General features: G+C 40.8%; 1 protein-coding gene across 7 annotated transcripts in view; it reads right to left on the reverse strand.

The window, feature by feature from the left end:
• Positions 1 to 14,520, reverse strand: part of EVC2 (EvC ciliary complex subunit 2) — a gene marked incomplete at its 5' end in the record, with an annotated part of 185,799 nt that overhangs the window by 122,680 nt on the left and 48,599 nt on the right. For all 7 annotated transcript variants that reach the window (XM_084626746.1, XM_084626744.1, XM_084626743.1 and 4 more), the window contains one exon: positions 10,569 to 10,720. In XM_084626746.1, coding sequence (XP_084482872.1) covers positions 10,569 to 10,720 — 152 coding nt within the window. The remainder of the gene's footprint in view (positions 1 to 10,568; positions 10,721 to 14,520) is intronic.

The raw sequence follows: 14,520 nt of genomic DNA on the forward strand, positions 1-14,520 counted from the left end.
TATGGACTTTGAAGTCTTTGTATGTCTGTGACTGTTTTACCATTTAACATCTCTCTTCTTGTTCTTTCTTTTCTCTTTATAATAAATCTTTAGTTTTAGATAGTAAAGGATTGGCTGGTAAGATCCAAACCTATACTGACCTGGTGATGTGGCTGACCTTTTGGGGTCTGTTTTGTATATGTGCACAGAGTTTAAAATAACTTCTCAATGTAATGGACCTAGGTGCTGATTGGGAGCCAGAGAACTGGAATGCAATAAAGGGGGCTGTGTGATTTCATTTTTGCTCTTGATAACCAGTGTGGGGGATCAGAAGCACAGTTTGTGACTGGTTGAGGAGAATAACTTCAGTGTTACCCACCAGTCTTGGCGTATCTGCTCTCCCTTTTTCAGCCTGTCTTGACGTTGGCATTTCCAGTGAGGGCTGCCCCGGGCATGATGGGTCACAGCATCATCTGCAAATTTTGCCACCTCACTGTTTACCCCTTTTTCCAGATTATTTATGAATATGTTTAATAGGACTGGTCCCAGTACAGACCCCTCTATTTACCTCTCTCCAGAAGGTGGTTTAGAGCCATCTTCCACATCCCTTCAGCTCCTCCAGCGTAAACTCAGCATGGATGAGGACTAACCCACTGAATACAAGACAGTCGTAAAGTCACTAAGAAACCTTCTATGATTATCTGAGGATCCTCCAGCCTTGATCTTTGTTATGTCTGCCACTCCTTATTGCAAACATATTTCACTAGAAAATTCACAGACTGAACAAACCTTCAAAAAAAAAAAATACTGCAAGGCACTGATGAAATCAGAAAGAGAATTCTTATGGTATATGGCAAAAAATAACTTGGACAAGATGACCAACTGAGATAAGAGATTATTAGATAAAATTCATGCTCTCCAGGGAGGAAAAAATGGGAAACTTACATGACTCATGGTAAAAATGTCAACAGACTAAACTATAGCTGTGCTAACAGGTGTCAATCTGAAAACCTTTTGATTCCCTATGGCTTACTGAACAGAGAAAAGGTGTTTCAATTACTAAGTTTACCTCTTTAAAACTATTTAAGAAAGACCCTTGGTTAAAGTCAGTTTAAGAACCTTTATATAGATTTCATATGCATGAAGAATTATGAATTAATGGCTAGCTTCAAGAGTTCAGTTTTAGCAATAATACTAGTTATGCTATCACTATGGAGGAGTTATAATTCGGAATTGTAGTATTTCATGAAACAGTTATCATGCTGAAGGCAGCAAGCTGATGTCACAATCCTGCTTCCAATGAAGTTAATGGGAATGTTGCCATTGATTTTTAAAGAATCAGGATCAGCCTGTGATGTTGTTAGCTTAACAAAACCACATACAGACAAATATTATAGCATTATGCCTGAAGACCTTCTACCTTTTGCAATGATCCACTCAGATCTCACAAGCTAAGCAGGGGTGCATTGCGTGAATATTTGCATGGGAGACATCTAAGGAACACTAAGTGTTGTCAGAAGTGGTAATATTCCCCCATATCAGTGCCTAACAAATGCCCCACCTTGATATGAAGGGGCACTGTTCTACCAGTGGCATCTGCTTTTAGATGACATGTAAACTGAGCTCTCACAGCTTGTAATCAAAGATCCAATGGCTCTTTTTGGAAGAATAAGGATATTTATCCTGGTAATCTTGGCCAGATGCCACCTGTAATTTCAAATAGTTATTTCCCCCTTTCCCCTATAAACATTGTGCAGTTTCACTGTAACATATTAAACATCTATCACATTTCACTCTCTGATAACTTGAGTTTGAATGGTGGATGAAATGTGCAGCTTTTGTAGAAACTAAATTTGTACAGTCATTCAAGATACAGAGCTAAAAATGCTGTGTGTGTTTGCATATGCTTACGTGCACATACTCCCAGTATGCAGTTATTAAAATATTAATAATTATTTATATTGGAGTAGTGTCTAGGACCCCCAGTCATGGACCAGGACCCCATTGTGCTAGGTACTGTCCAAGCACAGAACAAGACTGTCCCTGTCCCAAAGAGATTACAATCTATAATAAATGTTTCCAGTGTATTAAATCCAGAAGCTTTGAGTGCCTATGTTTTGGCATCCAAATTGAAAGCAACTTTCAACTGCTTATTTCCGATTTCTAATTTGGTGACTTCAAACTCTAGATGTAACGACAATCTGATCTTTTACTCCTACTTTTCGTCTGAATTCTGTGATAAAAAGAATCCATTTCCTTAGTGGCAAATTAAATTGAGATGTACAGTGAGAAATTTACATTTAGAAGGAAAAATTGAACTTCTAATATAGGAGTAAATTGTTTTTGACTTCCCTGCCAGTGCTCTCAGGAAATAGTTTGATCCTATCCTCCAATACATTGCCCTCATTACCCTGTGCCATGAGAGAAAATCAACTGCAGTGCATACGTATTAGTGATTTGCAAAGATAATTGGCAATATGTATCGTGTATCCGAGAGTAGGATCAAGTGCCATATTCAACTAGAGCTTTGTCTACATCGAGGGAAGGCAAAAATGTACAAAATGAGGATAAATAAAGTCAGAGCAAGGGTAACCCATTGGAAACTCTAAGATACCTTTGAAAAAATGGTTATTTCAGGGGTTTTGCAGACGTCCTAACTAATAGCACTCATCACACTGAGGGTGCGATCAGTCCCCTCAGCTCTCCTTTCATTCTGTTTCAGACATAGCAGAGAAGACCTACAACAATTCTGAACATGATTTCCTACTGTATACTATTACAACACACGTATTTGTTAGTCTCTAAGGTGCCACAAGTACTCCTTGTTTTTTTTTAAACATACATACAGTTTATTAAGTTTCCTCTAGTTAGCATTCACTGCCAATGATCTAGCTCTTGGAAATATAAGCAGGAAGGGATCTACTGAGAATGCAAAGGAACCATATTAGTGGCATATCTTATAATGGGCATCCAGGATATGACAGACCACCAGATCACCAAACTAGATAAGTACCTATGAATTACATATAAATAACTACCTATGAAATGTCTTGAAGAAATATTAAAAATAAGTTTGGTTCTCAAAGTTATTCTCTTGACATTGCAACATGTCCATATTCCAAAGATGTCCCGAAATATAAATACTGATCTAGTTCTCCTAGTTTATTTATACCACGCTTATTTGACGCGGTAGTTACAAAAGACCAAAAAACTCTGCCATTTATGAACTCCTGAACCATCTCCTTAGCTGTGTATAGACTGCGAACAAAACACCAAGTCCATTCCAATACAAATTGAGAGGAAAACATGAATAACTATGACAGGTGTATATGTGTAGACAGACAGACAGAGTCACACAAAGAGAATGGATCAATGAATCAAATCTGAATACAATGAATGTAGGCCATATTTCTGGCAAGCTGAAAACATACTGGCTAATATTCATGCTACCTACAGCCCATCCCTGAGAAGACAACTTCCCTACCTGAATACCCCATCTTTTGGCAGGGAATAATGACAAAGCTAGTCCTAAGTCAGGGAGCCTTAGACCTGCTCCTAAGAGCGGGGCTTAAGAGTAGGCCATCTCCTATACACATGAATAAAAGCTATGCACTTGCTCCTGCATATCCTGCTTTCAATGAAGTCAACAGCAAAATTCTCAATGACTTCACTTGGATTGGGCCCAAGATGCTTGGAGCTGAGAAACATCTAGTTAAATTGCTCTCTAACCCAGAACTAGCTCATGTCTTCCTCCCTGGACAGGGGATGGGCTCCCCAGGTGGGGAATAAGATGCACACAAAAGTTATGTGTGTTTCATCAAAATATGACCCCATATATGAATTTCACCCCAATTCTGAATATCAGCCTATTTGCCAGTTCCTGTTATACAAGTACAGCCTGATTCTCCACTGCCGTACATCTTGCATAGCCATGTACTGATACGCAGAGTGGTGTAAAACTCAGCCCTTCTAATTTGGTAGCATTACGTACCCACTTCGCAGCAGTACGACAACACAAGGTGTAAGGTTTCTTAGATGTCACCGTAATACAAATAAATAAAGCAGTGGAGAATCAGACCCCTAAGTAACTAGAATTTGTTTTTTGTTTTAATTTGGTGTAAAGAAGACATTCATTTTCAGTATAAAGTCCATTGGAATTGCAGCTGTGACAGTTCAGTAGTAAAACACAAATGCGATCGCTCTATTTTCAGCTTTTTAAATCTCCATCCTTGAACTGGACTGCCCAACTTTAATATTCTATCCTAGTATTAATTTGTGTAGCTGTACACTGATATTTATCATTGGTCACAAAAATCGTCAAGAGAATGTTTAAGGTTGCATCCCACAGACCAAAGACACCAGAAAATATCATACCCTGAAGACAGCAAAAGATATCAGTACACGGTAAAGAAACCCCCAGTCATTAAGAAAATAAAAATGAAGTGCTTTGTAAACAACACACTGGTCAACTACACCTCAGTCTACCATACTTGAACAATTAAGTTGGCAATCAGCTAGAAGCCATGAGCTGGACCAGATTAAACTGTCATTTAATTTGAATTTGGCTACTGTTTAAAAGCAACTGTATTATTGCTGTATTGCTTTATTATTGTTGTATTGTTGCTGTACAACATTTACACTGTGCATAACATTGCTAAACTGTTTAACCAACACACAAATAAAAATCAAGAAATGAATGGCAGCGTACAACATGAAGGCAAGAAAAAAAACCTGGTAAAATAATTAAGTTACACAGTAACTACAAATTGGGTAAATAAATTCCCTCTTAGTATTAGACATAATTTGGGTCAGTGACACTGGATCTTAAGTAAGGCACACGTTATTCAAAACAATCTTGTTCAGTGTCTGGATACCAACGTTAAATCCTGACACACAAATATTTAATAAATTGGCTACTGTCCATTCAGTAGGCTATCTGGCAGACAGCATCCATAAGAAACACCTGGATCTACGTCAACGACTGGTGTATCACAGAACAATGCAACCCATGGAACAGAACAAAGAAGCTAAACATTCCTGCTTCCTGCCTTGTGAAGTTTACCAGAAGATGACAACCAGCAGTAAGGGTAACCTATAACATGAATGGACAGTACTGTGTAGTAACTAATTACAAAACATTTATATATAAAGGCCTCATTTGTAATGTCACTATTCAAATTTCTGTTTTACTTTTTAGAAACGTAGCACAGTGGGACACACTATAACAATGCCTATCCCAGTATTTCAAACATTCAGTCTACTACTAATGAGGATACAGGTGATAACTGTAATTGCCCTAATAGGAGTGTGTTGCTATCTGCAGCACCAGAGTAAAAGGGACAGACTACAACCCCAGATTGGAAAAAAATTGTTATGCTTGGAAATAAGGTGGTGTCCTATGTACACATACATACTATACATATATACCCATATACACTACAAATATATACACATCATAGCCGTATTACTTAGCTGTGTTAATTATCTGGGTGTGTCCCCAAGGCTCAATCATAAAACTACATTCCTCAAAGTCCCAGGCCTAACATTCCCAGGCTCACCATAAGGGACTAGACACAATTGGCAAATAAAATCTGTCCATCAGTCATACAAGCGATTGTGCAGACCAAGGGACAGATGGGGCATGAATGTATTGATGGTAAAATAAGGTGACCACATAACAGTGTTTAGTCCACTGGGTCATCTCCAGTCCATGCATTATGCTTTTCCAGGATGATGAGTAACAGGGCTGATATTGCAAAAACACACATTCCTCAAAGGTGTGAGGCCCAGAGCACTGACGCAAACACATTCCAGAAGGGTGGTATCAGAACACCTCGATACCAACACATTCCCTAAAGAGAACAGGAACAGGCTGACCCATCCTAAAGATAAGGTCAGGATGACAGGGTGATGTATAGAAATATATAAGCTGATGGGTGGTAACCGGCTATGTTAGAGGGGCAGTACATAACTTGTTGGTATTGACGTATAAAGTGGAGTCTCAGAGAGAGTGTCTTTGGCTGGTTAGGGGATAGTGGAAAGTCCCGCCACAAACTGAGCTAGTCCATTGCAACGGGCATGTATGTGTTAGCATACCTGAACCACTGAGCCACGGCACTAGGTTGGGGCTTCGTTGACAATAAACTTGACCAAGTGCCTTCACTGAAAACTGTGGCTTTACTGGGCAGTTCGGTCGGAGCCTGCTGTACGGGCTATCTGGCCAGAGTCAGAACAGCATGCAGAGAGAACACACACACGCAGCCAAACATCTGATGACATCCGGCTGGTGGGTTTTGTCCACATACTCATGGTACAACTGATCACCATATTTGAGGCTGGGAAGGAATTTTCCCCCAGGCAGAGATCCTGTAGGTTTTTTGCCTTCCTCTGCAGCATGGGGCCTGTGTCACTCGCTGGTTTGGACTAGAGTAAATGGTGGAGTCTCTGTCACTTGAAGTCTTTAATCAAGATTTGAGGACTTCAGTAACTCAGTCAGAGGTTATGGGTCTATTACAGGAGTACGTGGGTGAATTTCCATGACCTGCAATGTGCAGGAGGTCAGACTAGATGACCAGGATGGTCCCTTCTGGTCTTAAAGTCTATGAGGTTAAACAGAGATAGCAAGTTGACAAGAAAAGGCTAGCACTGCCTAATTGAAACTCGCACTAAATCATTTAAGTTTGCCACTGAAAAATTCATCTATTCTCTCACCGTTTAATTTATTCAGATATTTGGTACTTCTCTTTTTCCTCTGAACCCCAAATGAAACAGAGGAAGTGGGCAGGAAAATCTAATTTTCTCTATCTACTTGGAGCAGTCTGTTTCTTTCAAAACATGGATTTCTTGGATAATACAGGCCACTTCTATAAATAAACTTATTTAAAACAAAAGATCCTTACTCCAGAATAGATCAATGTGTTAGATACAGGAAGCCTCCTCAAGATAGCACCTATCAGAAGAAATAAGCACAAAATCAGAGTTTGCTTCCTATCTCCAAATGAGATTTTTGTTGAAGTTTGTTAATTTTTATCACAGAGAATTCTCTATTTCCTTGACCATTTTCATATCATAATATAAGATTATAGTTCATAGAACAGAAGTATAATATTGGCTCATGAGACACAAAATGCTACAACATGCCCTGGTGGGCATCTTATTTTAATTAAAGAAATGGAATATGCTATACCTATCAGAAGATGCATGAAGAAATTGAACACAGTTAAAGAGAAAAAGCAATTAATCTAAAATAATGGGGGAAGTTATTTTGGTAGCAACTGACAAAAGTAGAAGTTCTTTCATAATTTCCCTTTAGGGAATATAGAGTCTGTCCTGCTTTCCCCCCCACACACACACTGGTTAAATGCTGGTTAGCTAGTGGAAGTTTTGTTAAAAAGAAACCAATGAAATCCCATACAAATCCCCTCTCTTTTCCAAAAAATCCCCTAAACTCCACAGAGAATATCCATACTGTCAACTGCAGACAATAAGATTGATTCTATAAAAGGATGATGTGGGACATTGTCAACAGCCATAATTCCTCCACTGTGAGATTATCAGAGATTAGGTAAACAAGCACTGGCTGGATCAATACATGGATGAGAGAGCTCCTGGGAAAAAAACAGGTGTGACAAGGTTGGTGATTTATTAATGAGGCACTCTGTCCTCTGAGATGATATAGAACCAGTGCTCCAGAAGGATAGTAGAGGAGAATTCTGTTGCCAAAGGGTGCTGTCTTTCAGTTATTAAAAATCCTATCATCCTTCTCATCCGCCCAAGAACAGTGGATTTAGCTTGGGTGTCCAGACAAATTCCAAATTAGGTAATGACATTCTGTTAACCTAAAGTTTACAGTGCCATTTTATTCAAAGAAAGCCTTCTTCACTTATGGCCCTCACCTGTTATGCTGGGTTGATGTGTGCTCATAAACTGATGCTCTGTTTCACCCCAGAGGGGGCTGCTGTGCACTTGTGGGAACCAAAGTGATTCCAATGGAGTTTATATGCTGTATAAATTAGTTAATAAAGTTTGTGAAGCATATTAGAATCCTAAGACTCTATACAGTAAAGTGACAGGAATTCCCCAAACCGTCAAGCGAAGGCTTATCAACTGGGATATATGGATCCATATGTGCTCCCCAAAGAAATGCCAAAGGGTCTAGTCGGCAGCAGGCAGCCAGCTACCTGAAAGGCAGGTTGTGTATGTATGTGTGCAGGTATCGAGTGTATGTATGTGTGTGGCATATGTGGAGATACAGTACAGCAGCTAGAGAAGACCAAACCTTTTCACACTGATTCTTTTAACTTGCAAAGGCCTTTCCCCGCTGTTATTTTAGGCACTATGGCTGGAGCAAACCCTGTTATTTTCTTGTTGGATCTTCAGAGGGCAGGGCATTCTTTGCACTTTTGTTTTAAAATCGATCGCCAACTCACCCACCACTTGCAGGGTAATATTTTCAAAATCACCTCCATGACTTAGGCACCTAAGTTACATTGGGTATTAAGTCACTTACATGATTTACCTGCATAGTCTGCCCTGTGACCAACCATCACTCCAAAGAGCCTGTCACAAGGACTTCTTAGAAGACCTCTTCTGGTCCAATGGAGCTTAACTACATGAACAGTGCTCTGTATAATAACTCTACTATTGTTGTAAAACACTTTTCTTAAACACTATGATAAAAAAAACCCAGTTAAAATAATTATACAGATTCAAACTGTCCACCTGGGGAAGGATGTTGGGCAAAGAGAGAGATAAATGAGGGAGTGCAGCTATAAGAACATAGAAATGGAAGGGAGAATAAGAAAAATAATTTGGGAGGAAAGAGGTGAAGGGCAAAGACAGACAAAGATTTGTTTAAGCCAATGAAGATATTAAAATAGCACATTCCTAAGTAATGTACACAAACTGAGGCTTTAATCCACTGTCTGATTCTAGTTACACAAACATTCCATTTGCAAGAATATTTACCTTTCTGAGATATTTTATATCTGAGAAGTAAGACATTAAAGAGTCTACTTTCTTTTTCAAATTAGCCAAATATTTCTCATTTCCAAATGAAATATACTAATCCTAAAATGAGCTACAAAGATATTTGATCCTGCCACTCTTAACAATCACACAGCAATTTTCTGAAAAAATAATATAAGTTACTATATAGCTAGAAAAGACAAGACCTGCTGTGCAATTTACAGGGATGAGTATCCACATTATCACTGCATTACACAAGTCAAGGTTTCATTTATTTCACTTCCTTTTTCAATCTGAATCAAAATATAAGAAAGGCAATGATACTGCTCATTAGGATTTTGTAACTTTTTAGAAAAAGAACAGAACCCTTCCCTGCCAAAGTATCAATATTCCAGCACTCTCATAACTTTGCTTTTGGTTTTTACAGACATTATTCCATTTTTATTTTCTATTTGCAGAATATTACCTGCCACTTGACTTTTAGGAAGGTCATCATGAGATTGCACAAACAAATCCACTCTGTTCTCACAACAGACCTTTTTCAAGTTCTGCCAGAGAAAAGAAATGACCTTTAATAGCTGTGTGTCTGTCATATAATCCTGACCTCCCTTTCAACAAAATAAGCAGGATTCCTAGCTGTTGTCTACTGCCTTTTCTGACTCCACAAACACAATATTTTCCTTTGAAAGCTGCAAATTGTTGCTCTTTAGATTCTGATCCAGGTATTTAAAGGCCCATGAACGTTAAAAAAAAATTTTTCCCAAGAAATACTGCTGCACAAATATATATGTGCAGAGCACATCCTTTTTCTGTGTAGGAACAAGGCCATGCTGTTCTAAAGGCAAAATGTGCTCAAGAATAACAGAACAGACTCTCTACAACATTTTCCTGTGCTCAGAAAAGTGCCCTTTGGCATGGTGAACACTTAAGGGGCTGAGACCAGAAATAGTGGATTTGTTCTTTTAGCAGCTTAACGAAGGGCTTGCCTACACAGGGAGTTTGGGCACCGTAAGCCAAGGTGTGAATCCACCGCACACTACCTTGCCCCTCACTATGTGCACTGTAAACTTTAGGTTGACAGAGTGTCATTACCTTATTTGGAATTTGTCTGGACACCCAAGCTAAATCCACTGCTCTTGGGCGGATGAGAAGGATGATAGGATTTTTAATAACTGAAAGACAGCACCCCCTCCACCATGGACCCTGCGACAGGCACAGTAAACGTTTCATGGGAGTACATCTAAGCGTACTATAGAACCTCCAGTGTGCGGTAGGGTGCATGAGGCCATTTAGTGCACAGCAAACTAGTGCACTGTAGATTCACACCCTGGCTTGCAATGCACTAACTTGCCATGTAGACGAGCCCTTACAGCATGTTTGACTCAGAAAACATGTGCATAGGATCTAGACTGAGCTGCAATTTCTATATATAAAGCAATGTACAATATGCCTGTATTAGTTACCATGGACGCCCCTTTATTAAAGGGGTCAACAGCTTCAGGTAGTGCAGATGCGTGTCTGAAGAGACTCCATCAGAGAGAACTACAGGGCAGATATTCAGTATCATCTTTATGAGACATTTTGTTGATATGAAGTATAATGCAATAATAGTGACTTCTTACTCTTCTAAAGCTTGAAGCATGTTCCCTGAGTCTTCAAAAGCCAGTATCTCAATGATTTGGTCATTCATAATGATATCTTCATTAAACGGATCTCCTGAATTCAACTGTGAATACTCCAGTTTGCGATCTAGAGTAGGATCATATCGTATCTCCTAAGTAAACACAAAAAAAGAAACGTTATATTATAGCAGATCAACCCTTAGTGTGGATACAACTCCTATTGCTGTCAGTGGAAAGACTCCCATTTACTTCAATAGGAGTTTGTGTGGATGCTATGTTTTGGTACATAACTGAGCAGGAACCTAAATGATTAAAACAATCAATGGAATTTAGGCTCTTAGCTCTTAGGCTCCTAAATCAGTTAGGCATTGCAATGCTAAGCACAGCAACACCTAAACAGCTTTAAAATTTTGGGCCAAAGCCCACTGAAGTCAATAGGAGTCTATCCATTGGCTTCAATAGGCTTTGGACCAGCCTCAGTGAATTATTTTCCATTCTAAATCTCTAGGACCATTCTATTTGTATTATGGTACATACAACCTTTTATATACACTTGTTGAACAAAATCACACATAATTCTATGTTTGCAGTGTTGTTATACTCATGTTGGTCCTAGGATACCAGGCATTTGATGTGAAAAGGTTGCTGAGGTAGTATCTTTCAAATGGGCCAACTTCTGTAAGTGGATGAGACAAGTTTTGGAGCCACACAAAGCTCTTCTTCCCCAAACCTAAAGAAGATCTCTGTGTAGCTTGCTTCCATCAACAGAAATTAGCACATGATTCTATGGAAGAGGAAAAGCGGTTCAGATAGTAGACAGTATCTATGGATTCTCTTGAGATTAAGGATTAATAAATTCACCAGACAAGAAAACCTTTATAAACCTCTGGTGCTGGGACGATTCTTTTACACTTTTATGATTTCACTGAGCAATATGTATAGCGTTGACCATCAACAGGAACATCTCTCCAGCACTGGTGGCTAGGTGTCCTCCACAGGACTGGAAGGAGTTCTTTTTTCCATTCTGGTACCTTGAACACTTATGTTCTCCAAATGATGGCCAGCCTTTAATGAAGAAATAGGTAACTAGGCACCGAACCCCACCCCAATTAGCCCCTTGATGCACTGTAAACCATGCAACATTTTAACAACTGTACTTCACTTTTAGGCTTAGCTGGTTCCTGGTGGGCTACAAAAATAGTCTGAAGGACAGAGGCATTTCTGGGATGCTAAAAAGTATCAATATTGTGGCCTTAGGCAGCAAAACTATGATACGTGGCGGGGGAGTTCTTAGTTTCCTTCAAAGGAGAAATGACAGAGAATGCTAGGCTTGTGTTTGACTTGCAAGGACATTCCAATGCCAACAGGGAACCCATTCCACCAGGCACTGCAGAGATAGCAGACGAAGACTGAGAAGGATCCCGGAAGACCTGCTCGTTGGCACTGACAGGAGGAGTCAGGAGCAATTTGAGTGCTTTAGGACAAGGGAGGATTGGGTTCTTAGGCAGGAGGAGGCTCTCACAAATCAGTTCATGGAGCAGGAGTATGCCCAGAGGAAATGGGACCATGCACTCCCTGGTACAAGTGGTGATAGAACGTTTTCGGGGCCTGCTGCCACCATGGCTGTTGCTCCTCTCTGGAATCGGGCAGCTTTTCCTCCTCATCCAGCTGCTGCCCAGGCTACAAATCCCACCCACCACCTCACCGGGAAGAGCATGCTGGATGCCTAGCACTACATACTCAACTGGCACCCAAAACCCCTCACAGGGCTGGGAAGAGACAGGTAGCTATCAGTTGTTTCTGGCTTTCTAAGGCAATAGCCATCAGCTTCTGCACTGGTATGGGTTTCCAAAATCAAATGGTCTGGTGCTGGAGGGTTGGTGCAAGATGCTCATACAACTCCATGAAGGTCTGCAGCCACAGGTCGTCATCCCAGGTTTCCAAGATGATGTGGTCCCACATACCATGCTGGTTCTCCAAGGCCCCAAGTGGAGGTCCACCCATGGGAATACCATTGCTTTCCCACCATGCAAAGCATCTGTTCCATGGGACCCCAGTGGATTTACATTCACTCTCTCAGTCCGCTGTCTTTGTCATCTCCGATTTTTCTGAACCCATTCCATTAAGAATCCGGTACTGCACCACATAACCATCTGTCCTGCGAACAGGAGCAGAACCACATCATCATGGACTTGCTTAATTTCTTCAACACAGTTAGGCAGAAGGAAGAGATGACCGGGAACTGCCATCAACAAACATGTGAAGGAGACGTACAGGACCAGGAACACGCAGCAAGGTGATTCCCAGAGTGTCTCCTGTGACGCACAGGACTCTGGGATATTACCTGGAAATGGCAGTGCTACGACTGCATACCAAAAAGGGGCAGTGTGGATATAAGCATATACCTGTGCCCAGCATAGCATATGAGGACACTTGGCATTGGTATGGGGTACATGTTCTAGCAGTACATGGACCCAGGGTACAGTGCAAGTGTAGACAAACTGTAGGGCTTGCCTACAGTGTGCAGTAATGTGCACTAGGGGGTGTGAATTCTAACACACACTGCATGTTTTGCACTAACTGGCCCACGTAGGCCTCAACAGCACTATGTTAACATGCATTGGGACATTTTAGTGTGGCCCAGCAAGGTCTACATGGGCCAGTTAGTGCGCAGCACACTGGTGTGCTTCAGAATTCACACCCTTCCAATGTGCATTGCCGTGATGGGTAGACAAGCCCTTCTTCTGGCAGATGGAGAGATTCCAGCATTATGAAACGTCACTAACCAGGTCCTTCAAAGATCCTGCCAAGATCCTTGAGCAAAGAGAGGGTCATGAAAACCTAATATTTTAATTTAAATAATTACAGTAAATGGTGAAAAGTAGAACAAAGCAACTTAAAAAGAGTTTGAGACATTCTTTGTATATCACAAAGAAGGAGAAAGGGGATTTTTTAAAATTAATTATTTTTTGCTTTACATTTTGCCTTTAAGAATGGTTGGTTAAAAAAACAAGGTTGCAAGGCCCGCAGTCATTTTCACTAAGACAAGGGAAATAAATATTGCACATTTGTACAAATCAAAGTACATACAGGAATTCAGCAAAATAAACTGGTGCCAGCTAGGCCCTCTGGGCCTTTGAAATTTGATATGCTGCACTGGAACACTTCCCAGAACTTCTGTCCCAAAGAACAGGAGTCTCAAATCACCTACAGTAGAACCTCAAAGATACGAACACCAGAATTACAGACTGACCTGGCAACCGGACAGCCTGTGAAACCGGAAGTAACCAATCAGGCAGCAGCAGAGATTAAAAAAACAAAGCAAGTATTGTACTGTGCCTCTATTGCATCTTAAAGGTAGGCACATCTGGGCTACCTGTCCCCACCCAACCCCCATTCGTGGGGCAGCCACTTACAACAAGACACTGGGGCTGCCAGCCCAAGGCAGCCTGAGACAGCAGACCAGGAGCAGCATGGGGAGGGGGACAACACACACACACAGGGACAAGCTTGCAAACTCATGCTGGGGCTGACTAGATTGTTCAGCTGCTGCTGAATCCTGGCCTGGAGTGTCAGCTGCTGGATCTGAAGCCCAAACTGCGTTCCTGAGGTGTCCGTAACTCTGAAGTACTACTGTACTTTTCCCATACAGTGTTTCTGCGTCCCATCTAAGGTATGCCCTCCCTGTGTCACCCGCCTCCACTGGACTTTAGTGTTGGGCAACTCCCTATCCCCTTCAGTCAGTCAGTCTCAGACTAAAATGAATACTTCAAACAACGTGTGATGAAAGTAGCCATTTTATAGCAGATAGCAGCAAGCACCATACCCACCAGCAAAAACTAAGGAAGACCCTTAGGCAACAGCAGCTTCCCCTAGGTTGAATAAATCTGTTCTCCAAGTTCTAGTGTCCTGAACCAAACCCAAAGCATCAAAGGATTCTCCGAAGTATATT

This window comes from Lepidochelys olivacea (genome assembly GCF_965140295.1).
Source record: "Lepidochelys olivacea isolate rLepOli2 genome assembly, chromosome: 4".
NCBI lineage: Eukaryota > Metazoa > Chordata > Testudines > Cheloniidae > Lepidochelys > Lepidochelys olivacea.